The following is an 18,684-nucleotide window of genomic DNA, read 5'->3' as shown; positions in this document are numbered from 1 at the left end:
TGGAGAGTCTGCATTGTTTTGTTGGGTAAATTGTTTGCATGATAAACACATCTATTGTAAAACAAAACACTTTTCTTTATTGAAAGAAAAAGAAAAGTAATAAATATAGAATCATCAACCAGAATCATAAAAAAAACGTCATTTATAAAGTACAGGTCAACATGCAAATGTACTATAAGTATGGTACAGTATATAAAAGAAACTGGCTTTGGGAAAGCGTTCTGTTGTAGGTACATAGAAGCTTAGCATCAGCAGTTGTGGCCTAGGAAAGAATTAATGGTACTTTTATTCCCTAAATATCATCCCTTACCTTTAACTAACATACATATGACTACAAGCCATATTAAGCAGAGAAGTGATTAACTGTTTATACTGTATAAGTGTATGGTTGATGAGGGTGAAAGCGAAGGAATACCTTGGTCTATAGGTAACATGTTTCTGTGCTTTTGGTTTGCCTGCTTTGGGTTGTTCAAGAAATACAAACTACATGAACCTTAATGTATTTCACTATAGTTATGATACACATTGGATAAAACATGAATAGTGCAATATTCCAAACTAGTCACATCTTGAGAACCTATGAATGAATATTGTCTATTATTGAGAATAATGGTAGTGATATCAGTTACCATCAGACTATTTGGGTAAGGTAATATCCAACTTGATGATCTATGATAGTTTTCTGAGAACTCGTGAACCTACAATGCTATTGCCTTGTTAGCTTCTTCTGTACTCTGGTTGTGTTGAACAGTGGCTAGCACTTTATTTTTGACGGTACTGTTTGTGTTTCCACTGGTATTTAATAGAAAATAATTTGGTAAAACTGATAGCTACTTTGAAGAATTCAACACAATTTACAACCATCGGGTGCCGAGTGGCACTTGATTGAATGAATCCCAAAGAAACAATCAAGTCATTTCTAGGTTATTACTATGTAGTAACCATTTTATTTCTCAGTAAATACCTGGTAATTTTTGTACTGTAAAATAAAGTGCTATCTAGATGTTTTCTGTCTGGCTGGGGTTTTCAGCGAGCCCAAACAGCTTCTCTCTACTAACTCTCTCCCTAGTTGGCCTCAGTGAAGTCCCTGCAGATGCCCCTTACAAGGGGCTGCTGGAACTGCTGCAGGCCTGTGAACTCCCTGGTGAAGAATGTGTGGCTATCCTTGGGCTCTGACGCCATAGTTTGCAGGTCATCCATTGGAGCCCAGGCCACCCCCACAGAGTAGATGGTGATCCCTGTAGAAGAGGGGGGAGAGATGAGATCAAACGAGTGCTGTGATTTGAAGTGATTGAACTAGGAATAGGAAGAGCATCATCTAAGAAATCTGTTAGGTCAGTGTGATTATCTTATAGCTGCTGTCATTGTCACTAAAACCTATTTCTCTACTAATAGCACTCAATGTGACAAAACATTTCAGCTCAGCTCTGTTTTTTTATGTCATACAAACATATTTTGATCTTGTTCTACATGCTAGCTCGACACATGGTAATATTTCTGCCAAAAAGGAATCCACACACCTTCCTTCTGGGCGGCCAGGGCCGGCCCTCTGACATCATCGTAGGACTGTCCGTCAGTGACCACTATGAGGAAGTTCCTCCCAGGGCCAGCCTTGCGGGCCAGGAACAGGTTCTGGGTAGCGTAGGCAACGGCGTCTCCCGTGGCCGTGCCCCCACTCATGTAGGGGATCCCCTGCAAGGCCCTGAGGGCATCCTCCTTCACTGGGTAGTCGTACATGTTAAACTCCATCCGCTGGTCATAGGTGAACTGGACTGCCCCAACACGTGACCCTATGTCTGAGATGTCGAAGCTACGGGCCACGGAGGTAATGAAGTCCAAGATCAGGCGGAAGTTCCCCTCCCCGACGCTGCTGGAGCCGTCAATGAGGAAGCCCAGGTTGACCGAGTTGTAGCAGGTCTTGGAGCAGAGGAGCTGGTCCACTGAGCACAACTTCTGGGCCAGGGGCTTCACGTGCTTGGTGGTGCCGAACCAACTGGGTATGGCGTAGGTGAAGTAGCCGTTGTCCTTGCACACTGCCTGGCATGGCACACACAAACACAGTCAGTCAGTGACATATCATCATGTAGATTAGAACACAACAGATATGGCTGGATACTGTAAGTGATGACATCACTGTGATATAGGCCGGCGAATTGATCTTTGCATTACAGTATGTGGTGCCCAGCAAAATCTGCTAACGACTATGGGCAGGGGCAAAACATCATATATTTTTCAAACCACTAAAGTAGAACAGGATGCAGCCAATAAGACAGAGTCACGTGTCTCTTGGCTCCCTGCTCACCTTCTTCATGTAGTCCTTGTCTCTGACCATGCCGAGCTCCTCCAGGGCAGGCTTGGCCACTGGCACCAGGAACACGTTGATACCAGACTCTCTGGCCAGCACGGCCGCATCTTCCAGGTCGTCCGAGGGCCAGCCATCTATAAACACCACTATGACCCTGGGGTGACCTCTCCTCACCCCCGTCTGGAAGAAGGACTCCACCGTGTGCATGATGGCCTTACCTGTGGGGCCAGACAGACAGCATGGTCTCAGATGAGCTTTGTTGGGAATTCCCACAACATTTGGCTAACGTGAAGAATTAGCTGGTGATATGTATTGTATTCCTGTGTATATATTCGTCCCGTTCCTCTCATATCCATTTCTCCTCTGAATGGGGAAATAGCATTATATACTGGTTGTATAGCATGCAAATCCATCATGTGGTACTAAGTGTATACCAGCAATAAAAATCAGAAAGAACCTGTGTTAGTGTTGCCTCCCAGGTATGCTATCCCTTTGATGGCAAACACCACATCTTTGGGCTGAGTATAGTTAGTCAGGAGAAATTCTGTCCGAGGTGTGTCACTGGAAGGACAAGAGCGCTGTGTTAGCTTCATGCAATACTGTACTGTTTTGCTACGGAGTTAATGGCTAAATAATAACACCTAATTGGAAAATGTGCTAATTGAACACCAAATGAACTGACTCACCTAGCTTGCACCACACCAAGATGTGGTCCATTCGGTCCAATCCTTAGCATCACCGCTAACTTGCTGATGAAGTTCTTCTGAAGGTTGAAGCGACGCTGCCCAATGTTGTTGCTGCTATCTAGCAGCAGGGCTATCTCCATCTGGCAGTCTGGAATGAGAGAGCAAGACATGGGCATTCTGGAATGAGAGAGCAAGACATGGGCATTCTGGAATGAGAGAGAAAGACATGGGCATTCTGGAATGAGAGAGAAAGACATGGGCATTCTGGAATGAGAGAGAAAGACATGGGCATTCTGGAATGAGAGAGCAAGACATGGGCATTCTGGAATGAGAGAGAAAGACATGGGCATTCTGGAATGAGAGAGCAAGACATGGGCATTCTGGAATGAGAGAGCAAGACATGGGCAGTCTGGAATGCTAAATAAAATGTTCTACAGAATCAAAGCAAAGCACAACATGACACAAACATACCTCTATTTCCTCCTGTAGATATTTTCTTCACTGGCTTCTTTAATGTTTTCTTCACTGCAAGACAGACAGGCAATGGTTACTGCATGTGATGCTCGTACATGTTAAGAGTTTCAATAAAATACCCTTATCTGTAATGTAAATAAGGAAGATAGGTATCTCTGTGGAATACTTCATAGGTAGCTCTGGAGGGTCTAAAAACAGAACCATTTAGTAATGAAGATATCAAGTAATTGTGCTTTTGGATACATAGTCAGCACTGAAATTCAACTTCTAGTAAGGTATGAGGACCAAGAGAGGATGTGTCCATAAAATACAATGCGTGTCCCATGCAGTATTGGTGACCATCATGTGTAGTTTAATCTACATGTTAGAATTGTACCTAGTCCTGGTCCTGATGCAGGGAGGACAGTCGTGGCTATCTGGGAGGACACCTCCTGGGGCACATGAACAGATTCTGACAACAAAGAGTCAAATGTTTTATCGAAACGTGTCATTAATGAAAAATCACTTCGTTGCAAATCATCGTTCAAAACATCAACATTGAATATCATTAAATACCATTCGAGTCATTCTTCATGCCTACTCAGCCTTCGAGTCACATTTTCCCCTGTGGAATGTACAATATTAAACATGTTTGGTGTTTGGCGCCACCTACGGGCCACAGTGAATGATGAGGTCCACCTGGACAGGGCCTGAGATTGGACTCCATGGGAGTAGGAACCGAGGTAGTTGTGTCTGCCTTGCTGTTTGTGGACCTTCACTGGTCCCCCCGAGGACCTTATCACCCCCCTGAGAGAAGTGGTAAAATACAGTGAAAAACGTAAAAACGTACAGTCACTGCAAACTTTCAGGGAAGGGAAGATAGATGAAGAATGCAGATGCTGTAGAAGCTATACTGACTCTCTCTGTACATCAATACTCTTTGAGAAAGAGAAGAAGGGGATTGAGGTGAAACTTCATAGCATGTGCATTAGCCAAACATTATCCCTCTCCTGGCCTACACAAAGCCTCTCATTCTCAGCCCTGCTATTGATCTCCTCCAGCCTTACTGGTGCACGGCTGCTCCACACACGCTGGACACGGCGGCGTACACCTGAGAACCGAACACTGACACCCTCCAGAGGGTGCAGTTAGGCGGACAGAGGACCAACTGCTTCTCCTCCGTCAGGTCTGCCCCACGGGTCGTACAGGTGATGGGTGTGGTAACTGAGACAGAAAGAGAGCGATAGAGCGAGAGAATAAATGGAGAATACTGAATACTGCCTGCGCTCTATGTGTTTTCTGTCAGGTAGCCTATACCTATTAGTTTGGTATGGCTTTCCCTTCCTCGGAGCCACAACTCGATACCAAAGCCTGCAGGCTATAATAAAGAACAACTCTGAAGACAAAATGTCCTCAGTCACACCTCTACGTTAATTACATTTAGAAGAAAAATCATAAACATTATCGTTTGCTTTTGAGGAATTTCATCCAAGTCAAACAGAGACTGGGCTTACCATAGAACATGTCTCTGAGCCAAAGGCCACAAGGCTAGAGCAGTGGCTCTCAACAATAACATCCTAACACTTCTGCCTCAATGAAATAACTATCATGTTTTGTTTGGGAGTCTTCCAAGTAAAACTAAAAGTCTACCAAGTAAAACTGACTGGTTAACAGACAAAATAAATCCACTGATACAACACGATCAAATATATATTTTTCTCCACATACAACAGCTACTGTTCATCAATAGACTCTCACATTTCTAAATATTTTACTATCTTGCTGAGCTGTGCAGTTCTTAACCGTCTCCCTGCGGGACTACACTGGACCAAATTAAGATGAGAAACATTAATGAACACATTGTTAATTCCCAGAATACTACTAGTATCACATCTACAGTATCTCATCTGCCTAATATTGACAGCGAAAAAAACATCAATGTTTTTTATGAGATTCAAACCACTAACCACTTGAGTCAGATCCAGATGCTCTGCATGTCAGAGACAGAATGCCTGTGGGAATTAAACAAAGTGATCGTTGAAGCTTTACAATAATGTCAAAGTTCACTCAATAATATTGAATATGCATTCATGAAATCTTAGTTACATATTACATATTATAGTTCATTACACATAAAGCTTTGACATATAATTTTTTTTGCACAGTACTAATTTCATCATTATGACACAAAACTCTACAATGCCTTTTTGATCAGATATGACCGTTTTTAAATTATTCCATTCCATTGTTATTTTGAGTGAAACCGAAAAATACATTTCCTAGACAACTCATACAAGGTAGATGATGTGGCACATTCAGTGTGCCAATTGCATCAACCAGTGCTTACCTAACAGGTGTAGAACAGCAAACAAAATTGGCATGATGACCCAAACACCTACAATGAAATGAGCAACCAGGAAAACATTTGACATTTCTTCAATAATTAGAGACATACAATTACTAGTAATTGATCATTCGAAATGCGTAAGAAAAATGCACATCAACTAACAATGCAATAAAACAGGTTTTTAGTCTTCGGTTATCAATTTATAGAAAAGTACGCCACTCTTGTTTAGACAAGTTAGATATCTGCAGCTTGGACGATGTTCAGATATGCGTTCAACACAACAGAGCATCTCTGTCTCTATGGGATTAATGCTGAAAGTATGAAAACACATTCATTACAGTACCACACACACACACACACACACACACACACACACACACACACACACACACACACACACACACACACACACACACACACACACACACACACACACACACACACACACACACACACACACACACACACACACACACCAAAAATCCACCTTACAGACAATTTGTAGAACACGGTTTCCTTGAGCTCTAAGACTCCATATGGCAAATTCTTGCAGGGGGGAAGGAAAAAGGTGCTATTCCTTGGAAGTGTGTAGTATTCCTGGGATCACATGTGAACCTCAAGAGAGAGCTGGCTCCTTAAATAATGTCCTGAAACTTCCCAGTCATCTCCCTGTGACGTCAGAGGAGGAGGGGTCTGCCAGAGGCCTGTGTTCAACCTGAGAAGGGACATCTGAACCAAGCAGCCAGGACAATAAGGTGGCCTCAAAATTAACCAGAAATGAAATATGAGTCAAATAAAGTGAGGTTGACGTTATGATTGCAGGTACCTTGTTAGAATATAAGGCAGATTAAGAAATCGAAGTAATTAAACATAACAGTAGAAGACTGTTCAGTAGGTAATCATATTGTACCAGGCAAATACTACGGGGATCACATATACTGAAACATCTGCATTCAATTCTGTAAATTGCTTTGGATAAAAGTGTCTGCTAATTGGCATAAAGACTCTACACACTGTAATTTATGCTGCCATGTGCTTTGGAGACCACGTTTCGACCCTCAGGTCGTCACCTACCTCTAGAAGCTAGTATGTACAGTACTGTCAGAAAGCATTCACACCCCTTGACTTTTTCCACGTTTTGTTGTGTTACAACCTGAATTTTAAATTGATTAAATTGAGATGTTTTGTCACTGGCCTACACACAATACCCCATGATGTGCAAGTGGAATTGTTTTTTTTTTGAGCTGAAATGTATTGAGTCAATAAGTATTCAACCCCTTTGTTATGGCAAGCCTAAATAAGTTCAGGTGTAAAAATTTGCTTAACAAGTCACATAAGTTATATGGACTCTTTCTGTTTGCAATAATAGTGTTTAACACAATTTATTTTTATGTCTACCTCATCTCTGTACCCCACACATACAATTATCTGTAAGGTCCCTCAGTCGAGCAGTGCATTTGAGACATAGATTCAACCATACAAACCAGGGATGTTATTAATTACACTTTGGATGGTGTATCAATACACCCAGTCACTACAAAGATACAGGCGTCCTTCCTAACTCAGTTGCCGGAGTGGAAGGAAACCGCTCAGGGATTTCGCCATGAGACCAATGGTGACTTTAAATGGTGACTTTGTAAAACCTACAAAGTTTAATGGCTGTGATAGAAAACTGAGGATAGATCAAAAACATTGTAGTTACTCCATAATACTAAATTAATTGACAGAGTGAAAAGAGGGAAGCTCGTACAGAATACAAATACTCCAACACATGCATCATGTTTGCAACAAGGCACTAAAGTAATATTACACAAAATGCAGCAAAGCAATTCACTTTTTGTCCTGAAAACAAAGTGTTAAGTTTGTGGCAAATCTAATACAACACATTACTCGGAACACTCTCCATATTTTCAAACAGTGGTGGCTGCATCATATTATGGGTATGCTTGTAATCATTAAGGACTGGAGACTTTTTCAGGATAAAACGTTTACGGAATGGAGCTAAGCATAGGCAAAATTGTAAAGGAAAACCTGGTTCTTTCTGCTTTCCAGCAGACACTGGGAGATGAATTCACCTTTCAGCAGGATAGTAACCTAAAACACAAGGCCAAATCTACAAGATGACAGTGAATGTTCCCGAGGTCATAGTTTTGACTTAAATCTACTTGAAAATATATGGCAAGACTTGAAAATAGCTGTCTAGCAATGATCAACAACCAATTTGACAGAGCTTGAATATTTAAAAAAAAAAGAATAATAGGCAAATGTTGCACAATCCAGGTGTGGAAAACTCTTAGAGACTTACCCAGAAAGACTCACAGCTGTAATCGCTGCCAAAGATTATTCTAACATTTATTGACTCAGGGGGTTGAATATTTATGTAACCAAGATATATAACTGTTTTTTTGTTTTTTTCAAATGCTAGAATTTGAGTGTTTTGTGTAGATCGTTGACAAAAAAAATGCAATTAAATCCATTTTAATCCCATTTGTAAGACAACAAATTGTGGAATAAGTCGAGGGGTGTGAGTATTTTCTGTGGGCACTGTACATGCTCCATAGATACACATGTTCATCATTGTTATAAAAATCCCCATCCCTTTCACTGTCAGAGAGAAAAGGAAGAGGAGGTCACCATGACAACCCCTACAGCTGCTTTGATATTCTCATCATGTCTTTCTGTCCTCCAGAAGAGCAGTCTCATGTGCCATCCTCTCAATATTTTCTCCTGGACAGAGTCCCAGCGGAGCTCAGTGAGATCAACGTTAGACAGATAAACCAGGGATAACCTGAACCTCTCCTCTTGTTGAAGCCAAAGCCACTAGGGTGCCATCGGACACCATTGTCCAGGTGTTAGTATGGCCTTTTACCATCACAGCATCAGTGTAGCCCGTGATTATGTTAATGTCAGCTTTAGTCGTTGTAGTTATGTCAAAAAGGCTACGATCACATAAATCCCCTGGGGTGAAGTGTCACCTGCCCTCACTGCTGACATTCAGAAAGAAGGAAAGAGATTCCATAAGAAGAAGGTGAGTATCTAAAACCTGTTCTATGGTGTCTGTGTACGCTCAATCAAGCTCAGTTTGAAGTATTTGAAATCGTATTTGTTCTGATTTGACCTCGGAACTTTCCCTCGAGAGGCAGGTCAGAATGCGTTGTTCTCTCTGGGACCTGGGATACATTCTAATGACACACATTTCATTACTCCTCCAGCACTACATATCAACCTTTTGGTGCATGTATTTCCAGTACATTACTCCGCCTATTTGAAAACGCCAACAAACATTTCGGCATGGTATGAGTTATGATACTATAAAAGCTAATGGAGAGTGTAGGCTTGGCTGGGTGTTTCTAAGTAAGCAGGTGATGGTCACAAGGAGAACTTGGCCTGTGACTCCATGCTCAGCCATGTGGGGTGAGACTGAGGGGCTGACTAAAAGAGAACTGACATAGCTGTTTCAGCATGGGCCAAGCAGAATGGGCCACTGTAATGTATTTAGAATAATGGGAGACTTGATGGGGGGAACACAGCAACCTACTCAGAGTTCAAAGCTCATCCTCTGACCATGCCACCATAGACCAAGGAATATCAAATGCATTTATATTCCTTGCCATAGCCACAAGCAATAAGGCACATCCGATTGTTATTCATTTTGGTATGCACATTCTAAACAATTCAACATCCTGTGTACATGTATTGATTTTTATTTAACCTTTATTTAACTTGGCAAGTCAGTTAAGAACAAATTCTTATTTACAATGACGGCCTACCCCGGCCAAACCCGGACGATGCTGGGCCGGATGCGATTCAGCCGAGACTTGTGAATGCAGACTGCTTTCAAGGTCGAACCTTGATGGTCCTATGTCCGAGGGAAAATGTATGATCATTTTCTGTTAAAACATTGTCAAAGTAAAATGAATGAGAAACTATCATCTAAAAAGTTGAATATCACATTGAAACGAACATAGATTAGAGATGCTCTTTCTTCCAGAAAGAGGGATTTCACTAACAAGCTGATGTTTTTGTGGTATTTTCCTGGATCGGTGGATTGGTTTATTTTGTGTCACCGTGCTCGTGGTGTTGGCAGGGCTGGGGTAGCTGTGTTTGGTCAGTTATGGGGACCCCTGATGGGTTATTGTGTGCCTGTCCCATGTCATTAGTCCTCCTGAAATTCCAGCTGCCGTGGAGTCCTGAGGTAACTTTCACCGTGAAGACACTTCTGCATCCATAATGGAACCCTATTCCGTATAAAGTGCACTACTTTTGACCAGGGCCCGCGTCAAATGTGATGCACTAAATAGGGAAGAGGTTGCCATTTCGGACACAGACACTGTGTTGTGGTTTATAATTACTCATAGAAGAGAAAGGGGACTTATGGCAGCCATTACCTTGTCATTATCTGAGACAGGCTGTTATTACAAAGGGAGACTATTGTTAACTTGTTCGGTTATAATTCCATTGTTGAACCCAACTGGATTACAGTGGCTTGTGTTTGTTTTATTGAGGGGAGACTTGGTAATATTTATTCAGCAGACTCACTAGCTGACCAATAAAACCCCAGCCTCTGGAGTGGAGTTACCCTCATACAGTATATCCTATATCCTTCCTAATTCCAGGCCACAGTACAGTACACTCCACTCCACAGTAATCCTACTTGTCATTTGCACATGACTTTACACTCTTTGATATTTATTGCAGTTCTTCTTTCACAGTCATTGTTTTTATGTTACCCGTGTCTATGGATTGTTGCTCTTGTTTCTGTGTGTTGTTGCACTGCAATAAGGGGACAAATAAAGCTGTATTGAATTGAACAGGAACCTCTTTCCATTCTGTGGTTGTTGTGGTGTTCTCTGCTTTCTCCTCTTGGTCCAACAGATTCAGCTGTGCACCAGCCACTCTCCCTGTGAGGGCTGGCTCACATTCTCCCAGTTTCCCAAGCTCCCTCAGGGCTCCCACAGGGCAGACGGGGGACAAAACCCAGATTAGCGACTTCAGGTCAAGGCAGAGCCTTTTCTCACTTCTCCACCTCATTATTTCTGCACACAAGTCCTCTGTGAGTGACTGAGAATGAATGTACAACATCAGCGCCTGATATAACCCCCTTTGAGTTAAGTCATCGTTGATTGATGAGCTATTGGAAGTAATTTTTTGGACGGCGTACAAACCTAAAACCAAGGATTTATTTAAAAAAAATAACTAATTATTTACAGCTTTAGAGTAACATGTAAAACAGTAAAACAAATAGGATTTAATTCAGACCCTAAATTGATAATGCCCTCACATACTGTAAATCCTTCAACATCAGTGATTCCAAACAATTCAGGTGAGGCCAAAACCAATGTCTTCTCTTGATTAAAGTCCAGAGGGTAGCTGTACTGTGAGTAAAATGTATGTGTGTACAGGCGATCAGAGTGCTGTGGAGGTGAACAGTTAACAGTGAAAGCTGAGCTCCGCTGTAGCTCAGTACGTAGGACAAGAGAGAGAGAGTGTCAGAGAGACAGCGAGACAGAAACAGAGAGACAAATAGAGACAGAAAGAGAGACACAGAGGGACAGACGGACAGCAACAGAGATAGAAACAGAGGGAGATAAAGAAACAGAGGGACAGAGACAGAGAGACAGAAACAAAGAGACAGAGCTCACAGGCGCCCAGAGTCACTGAGTTTCCTCAGGAACAGGCGATGACTGGGAGCGGGAGCTATCATCGGGGGCATAAGAGGACTCTTCTGGTTCTCCCCCCTCTCCTCCACACCCCTTTCACTACCCAGCTCCACCCCAGAGTCCAGGTCATCCACCCCTCCATTCACCTCCATAACGTCCAGGTCAATCTGCACCTCGTCGGGCCTGTGGGAGAGGTCTGGATTGTGGCGCAGGCAGTGGAACTGGGCTCTGAAGTCTTGTCTGAACTTGGAGTTCAGGCCCAGGTAGATGAAGGGGTTGAAGGAGCTGGCTGACTTAGCAAACAGGCTGGCCAGGATGCTGTGGAGAGGAGGCACCTGGTGACCACAGGCAGACCACATGGAGATGACTGCGTAGGGAGACCAGGCCAGCAGGAAGGCTGAACACAGAATCAGAGACACCTGGGGGAGGAGAAGGGAGTTGGTATAACATACACTCACAGGACAGTTTATTTGGTATACCCATCTAGTACCAGGGCGGACCCCCCTTTGCCTACATAACATCCTGAATTGTTCGGGGCGCGGATTCTACAAGTCAGAAACGTTCCACAGGGATGTTGGTCCATGCTGACATCACGCAGTTGCTGCAGATTGGACGGTGGTACACCCTCAAAAGGAATTAAGATTCGTCGGACCAGGTAATGTTTTCCCATTCCTCAATTTGTCCTGTGTTGGTGATCGCGTGCCCACTGGAGCCGCTTCTTGTTGTTTTTAGCTGATAGGAGTGGAACCTTGTGTGGTCGTCTGCTGCAATAGCCCATCCGTGATGCCGTTCTGCACACCATTGCACCGTTATTTGCCTGTTTGTGGCCCGCCTGTTAGCTGGCACGATTCTTGACATTCTCCTTTGAACTCTCATCAACAAGCTGTTTTCGTCCACAGGACTGCCGCTGACTGGATGTTTTTTGTTTGTCGCACCGTTCTCTGGAAACCCCAGACACTGTCGTGCATGAAAAGCCCAGGAGGGCGACCGTTTCTAAGATACTGTATCTGGCGAGTCTGGCACGGACGATCATACCACGCTCAAAGTCGCTTAGATCACTCGTTTTGCCCATTATAATGTTCAAACGAACAGTAACTGGATGTCTTGATGCCTGCTTTATATAGCAAGCAACGGCCACGTGACTCAGCGTCTGTAGGAGCGATCCATGTTCGTGAACGCGTTGAGTGTACACTACATACATAGCCACAAACACTGACCTAACCAATACATTCTGAAGACATTATAACCTTGCAATGGACTAAACTTATAATGAAATCAAAGCAGTGTATAGCTAAAAGAGCAGACCATCAGCAGACAGAATTCTAGATTAAATTTGTACTTTGAATCCCACAGCATTCACCAGTATGTAACATGTACCAAATCCTGCAGCTATTAATTGTTTGTAGACTGGGGGCTCCCTCACTCACTGTTGTTATACTGCGCTCCATCTGTTTCTCTCTCTCGCTGACCACTCCCCCTCTGCTGGACTTGTGGCTGTTGTTGACCGTCCGGATGATGGACACGTAGGAGAACCATATGACCACGAATGGGATGAAAAAGTTGAAGGTGAAGATGAGGATGACGTAGAGTCTGTACGACACAGAGAACCTGGCCTGGACCCAGTCTATCTCACACGTCCCATACTTACGAGCTGCAAGGTGGAAAACAAAGAATTGACCAGGTATTGGTTATAACGATCATTGATCAATCAACTCCTTTTAACCACATATTATTGTATGTGCATATATTACAACAAATATACACTGTATATATACACACAATTATGAGGGACACCCCATCAAATTAGTAGATTTGGCTATTTCAGCCACACCCATTGCTGACGGGTGTATAAAATTGAGCACACAGCCATGCAATCTCCATAGACAAACATTGGCAGTAGAATGGCCTTACTGAAGAGCTCAGTGACTTTCAACATGGCACCGTTATAGGATGCCACCTTTCCAACAAGTCAGTTCGTCAAGTTTCTGCTCTGCTAGAGCTGCCCCGGTCAACTATAAGAGCTGTTATTGTGAAGTGGAACGTCTAGGAACAACAACGGCTCAGCCACAAAGTGGTAGGCCACACAAACTCACAGAATGGGACTGCCTAGTGCTGAAGCGCGTAAAAATCATCTGTCCTCGGTTGCAACACTCACTACTGAGTTAGACAGGGGTGTGTGTGAATTATGTTTCTGCATTTGTATGCGGTGGCGTTACATACCCAAGCAAGAAAACCAAAAATGGCGCTAAACAGAAGGGGGAACTAACAAAGAGTCACTGACCAACAACCAAAACGAAACGGGGGGGTTTAGGAGCAACAACAACTGGAACCTAAAAGATGTCCACTAAATTTGCCCAAGAAGAGGCAAAAAGAAAATCTCACACATAACTTAAAGATAGGAAGCAAACGAAAAAGGTGGAGCAAAATTAGATCAGGGAAATGAGACAAATTAATGTTTTTCTAGAAATCAAATAGGGAGAGCCAAATAAAGGTGTTGACCCTCCACTTCTCTCATGACAACTGGAGCGCTGGGCCAGCCACTCTTAAATAGCACCTGAGTCAGCATAGATGAAACGCCTTCCCACTAATGAGATGGCAACCAGCACAGGTGTAACACAGACTAAGGTAACACCAATCGGAGCGCCCTACGTGCTAACGACCAATACGTGCTAAAGCCGTCCTCCCCTCTGTATAGCACTTTGTGACATCGGCTGATGTAAAAAGGGCTTTATAAATACATTTGATTGATTGATTGATTCCAAACTGCCTCCGGAAGCAACATTAGCACAATAACTGTCAGTCTGGAGATTCATGAAATGGGTTTCCATGGCCGAACAGCCGCATACAAACCTAAGATCACCATTCGCAAAGCCAAGTGCCGGCTCGAGTGGTGTAAGGCTCGCCGCTATTGGATTCTGGAGTGGTGGAAACGAGTTCTCTGGAGTGATGAATCACGCTTCACCATCTGGCAGTCCGTCGGACGAATCTGGGTTTGGCGGATGCCACAAGAAAGCTACCTACCCCAATGCATAGTGCCAACTGTAAAGTTTGGTGGAGGAGGAATAATGGTCAGGGACTGTTTTCATGCTTTTGACTAGGCCCCTTAGTTCCAGTGAAGGGAAATCTTAACACTATAGCATAAAATGACATTCTAGATGATTCCAACTTTGTGGCAACAGTTTGAGGAAGGTCTTTCCCTGTTTCAGCATAATAATGCCCCTGTGCACAAAGCGAAGTCCATACAGAAAGGGTTTGTTAAGATCGGTGTGGAAGAACATGACTGGCCTGCACAGAGCCCTGACCTCAACCCCATGGAACAACTTTGGGATGAATTGGAACGCCGACTGCGAGCCAGGCCTAATCTCCAGCACAAGTGCCTGACCTCACTAATGCTTGTGGCTGAACGGAAGCAAGTCCCCGCAGCAATGTTCCAACATCTAGTGGAAAGCCTTCCCAGAAGGGCGAAGGAGGTTGTAGCAGCAAAGGGAGGACCAACTCCATGTTAATGCCCATGATTTTGGAATAAGATGTTCGACAAGCAGGTGTCCACATACACTACATGACCAAAATAATCTACTTTATCAGAGAGGTGAACGAGATGCCCACAATGTAACCAATGTTCTAATGCTGTTTCCCTAGATCTGGGATTTCAGAGACTACATTGAGAGGGTCCTACCTGTGTAACTCCCCCAGCCCACCAGGGGTGCTCCAGCCCAGAAGAGGGCACTCAGCCACACTGCCACAATCACCACGGCAACATTACAGTGGTTATTATAATGAGCTGAAAGACAAGACATGTAGTTACTATATGACGAAACATGGGGAAGAAACAAATGATTTGGTGATTTCACAAAAAACAAGTAGGACAACTGAGATGATATTTATGATAGTTTATAATAGTTCCATCTGTGCCATCTAGCCGGCGGTCAGGGAGCGTTGAACAGCACAAGGCCTTAACCTGGAGCTGCAGAATAATGAGTTTATAGTGGCTGCCAGGGTGCCCTGCCCTGAGCAACTTGACCAGGGGAAGCTTCAGCCCCAACCCTGCATGCCCTGGCATGGGACCTAGCCAGCAGCCCTCAGGCTTGGCAGGGCCACAGCATAGACTACATACCATAGCTGGGCTGGCATCCTTTGATGTAGCGGATGACACTGATGGAAGTCAGTGTGTTGATGCTGATGAGCCCAAAGAGCATGATCAGGAAGCCGTCCACCTGACGGACGGAGGGACACACACACACACACACACACACACACACACACACACACACACACACACACACACACACACACACACACACACACACACACACACACACACACACACACACACACACACACACACACACACACACACACACACGATTAGGATGAAGTGCATGCAGCTCTCTGCCAACCTGAAGGAACGGAAGGAATCTTTCCAAACCATGTTGTGTCATCACCCTCTAACCAGACTCTCAGGGTAGAAGCCAGGTAGACTGACTAATGCAGGATAAAAGCACACACTCTTCTCTGGTGGAATGTGATGTTTTTCTTTCTGTCATTTATTCCAGTCGTCTGTCAAGTGGAGGGGTGGGAGTCCTGGGTAGCCATGGTAACAGTACTAAGGGAAGTTGCTTTCATTTCCTGTTAAACTGTTACTTTATTTCTTAATAGTCTAAAAATGCTAAGTTACAATACCATATAAAATATGTTATTGTACAAGTTGTCCTTGAGCTTATTCAGATCAGAGAATCACCTCTTGATTTCTCCCTGAAATTCTAAGATGTTATTGTGCTGATCTTATCTGTGTAGCTCTAATGTAGTTTTGTGTTGAATGTCCCAAGATCTGGGATAATGTCAAAAATGCTTTCAATGTAAATCTATTAAATGCTCTTGAATCTCATTCAAGGTATTAAAATAATAATTCAATAATAACAACAACTAGAATTACAAAATCTTCTTATAAGTCCATATGGGTAATATGAATCAACCCCCCAAAAAATGACCAACCAACGCCCCTACTGTACCTGGCAGGTCCAGATGGTCTTGATCAGCAGGCCGTCGTCCTGGAACAAGTTGAAGACTTCCAGTATCCCTCTGGAGTAGCCGAAGACCGCGATGCTAGCATCGGACACAGCCAGATTGAGTGTGAGGAAGTCCTGTGGCTCAAGACTGTGTCTCTGCTTGACCAACAGTAGAATCACCACTCCATTACCTAGACAGGAGAGCCAGCCTAAAATTGTAAACAAAAAAACATATAACATTATCATAACAATGTCACAATAAAGTCACCCACACACATGGTTGGGGAGTAACTAATTACATGTAATCAGTTAAATGTAATCGGATTACAAAAAAGTAACTAATCAGATACGTTACCTGGAAAAACACATTGTAATCAGATTACAGATACTTTGAAAAACTAGATTACTTTTAAATTCATAAATCAACAGGTGTAGACCTTACAGTGAAATGCTTACTTACAAGCCATTAACCAACAATGCAGTTAAGAAAATACCTACAAAAAGTAACAGATAAGAATAACAAATAATTAAAGAGCAGCAGTAAATAACAATAGCGGGGCTATATACAGGCGGTACCGGTACAGAGTCAATGTGAGGGGGCACCGGTGTCGAGGTAATTGAGGTAATATGTACATGTAGGTAGAGTTATTAAAGTGACTATGCATTGATAATAACAGAGTAGCAGCAGCGTGGGGGGGGGGGGGGGGGGGGGGGGGCAATGCAAATAGTCTGGGTAGCCATTTGATTAGCTGTTCAGGAGTCTTATGACTTGGGGGTAGAAACTGTTTAGAAGCCTCTTGGGCCTAGACTTGGCACTCTGGTAACGCTTGTCGTGCGGTAGCAGAGAGAACAGTGTATGACTTGGGTGGCTGGAGTTTTTGACAATTTTTAGGGCCTTCCTCTGACACTGCCTGGTATAGAGGTCCTGGATAGCAGGAAGCTTGGCCCCAGTGATGTACTGGGCCGTACGCACTGCCCTCTGTAGTGCCTTGCGGTCGGAGGCCGAGCAGTTGCCATACCAGGCAGCGATGCATCCCGTCAGGATGCTCTCGATGGTGCAGCTGTAGAACCTTTTGAGGATCTGAGGACCCATGCCTAATCTTTTTAGTGTCCTGAGGGGGAATAGATTTTGTCGTGCCCTCTTCTCGACTGTCTTGGTGTGCATGGACCATGATCGTTTGTTGGTGATGTGGACGCCAAGGAACTTGAAGCTCTCAACCTGCTCCACTACAGCCCCATCGATGAGAATGGGGGCGTGCTCGGTCCTCCTTTTCCTGTAGTCCACAATCATCTCCTTTGTCTTGATCACGTTGAGGGAGAGGTTGTTGTCCTTGCACCACACGGTCAGGTCTCTGACCTCCTCCCTATAGGCTGTCTCATCGTTGATCAAGCTTACCACTGTTGTGTCATCGGCAAACTTAACGATGGTGTTGGGAGTCGTGCCTGGCCGTGCAGTCATGAGTGAACAGGGAGTACCCATACCGTTAAAGGATAATTGCGAAAAAATACATTATGACACCTTTTTGTTTTCTCAATTACATTAAATTCAGATTTCTTTTTTAAAAGTGCAAGTTTAAGTTTTTTCCACCTGAGCAAGTCAGAGTTTGATGGATCCTTTATGTCAGTGAGGATCATTACTGAGTTTGGGTAATCCAAAAATTACATTACTGATTACAATTTTGGACAGGCAACTAGTAACTGATTATACTTAGAAAGTGACCTACCCAACATACACTAACATATGATTCACCACTTATTTATTCGGTGAAAGTTGTCTACTCTATATTATCAACAGAATGGGAATACATCACTTTGGCAAAGCAAACAGAATAATTACCTAGTATGAACAAGTAAACACCAACGGCAGTCTCCCCCTCAGCTGACAACCTGTAGACAGATACATTAGGAGGGAATATGTTGGTGTCCTCCATCAGCACCCTCGTCTTCTGAGCACCTCACAGCCAAGATCCAAGCTTTTACGACGGTCTCATTTCAAACACACATCGTCTGAAGACCCCGGTCTGTTCTGATCCAGGACAGCTGAAGTGAGTGGTGTCCCAAGGACCCCTCAGGTAGATGGTAGCATTCTCTGTCGTAATTCCAACTGAGACAGAGGTGAGAATCCCCCTCTCAGTCTCTCCATAGAATGACCCTGTGTGTGTATGCAAGGCTGGTGTACAGTAATAGAACTGGCATGGTTGTGTCCTACATACATTAGCCTTATCCC

The 18,684-nt window shown here is 43.6% G+C and overlaps 2 protein-coding genes across 2 annotated transcripts; both read right to left on the bottom strand.

The window, feature by feature from the left end:
- Positions 1 to 913: 913 nt before the first annotated feature.
- coch (coagulation factor C homolog, cochlin (Limulus polyphemus)) lies at positions 914 to 6,387 on the bottom strand. The gene is made up of 12 exons (XM_014194282.3): positions 6,284 to 6,387; positions 5,792 to 5,839; positions 5,412 to 5,456; positions 4,512 to 4,668; positions 4,118 to 4,251; positions 3,842 to 3,916; positions 3,463 to 3,516; positions 2,992 to 3,139; positions 2,763 to 2,866; positions 2,303 to 2,523; positions 1,521 to 2,037; positions 914 to 1,238 (listed from the first exon to the last, which is right to left on the bottom strand). The coding sequence occupies exons 2-12, from the start codon at positions 5,823 to 5,825 to the stop codon at positions 1,066 to 1,068; spliced, it is 1,662 nt and encodes a 553-aa protein (XP_014049757.1). The 5' UTR covers positions 5,826 to 5,839; positions 6,284 to 6,387; the 3' UTR covers positions 914 to 1,065.
- Positions 6,388 to 10,949: 4,562 nt separating this feature from the next.
- opn6b (opsin 6, group member b) lies at positions 10,950 to 18,614 on the bottom strand. The gene is made up of 6 exons (XM_014195578.3): positions 18,295 to 18,614; positions 16,461 to 16,666; positions 15,566 to 15,665; positions 15,128 to 15,232; positions 12,879 to 13,102; positions 10,950 to 11,870 (listed from the first exon to the last, which is right to left on the bottom strand). Exons 1-6 carry the CDS (start codon positions 18,386 to 18,388, stop codon positions 11,430 to 11,432), a joined length of 1,170 nt encoding a protein of 389 aa, XP_014051053.2. The 5' UTR covers positions 18,389 to 18,614; the 3' UTR covers positions 10,950 to 11,429.
- Between the last annotated feature and the right edge of the window lie 70 nt (positions 18,615 to 18,684).

The sequence above is a fragment of the Salmo salar genome, chromosome 01 (assembly GCF_965601325.2).
Source record: "Salmo salar chromosome 01, fSalSal1, whole genome shotgun sequence".
Classification (NCBI taxonomy): Eukaryota; Metazoa; Chordata; class Actinopteri; order Salmoniformes; family Salmonidae; genus Salmo; species Salmo salar.
Note: the sequence above shows the minus strand (reverse complement) of the source record. Positions and strands in the feature narration are given on the sequence as shown.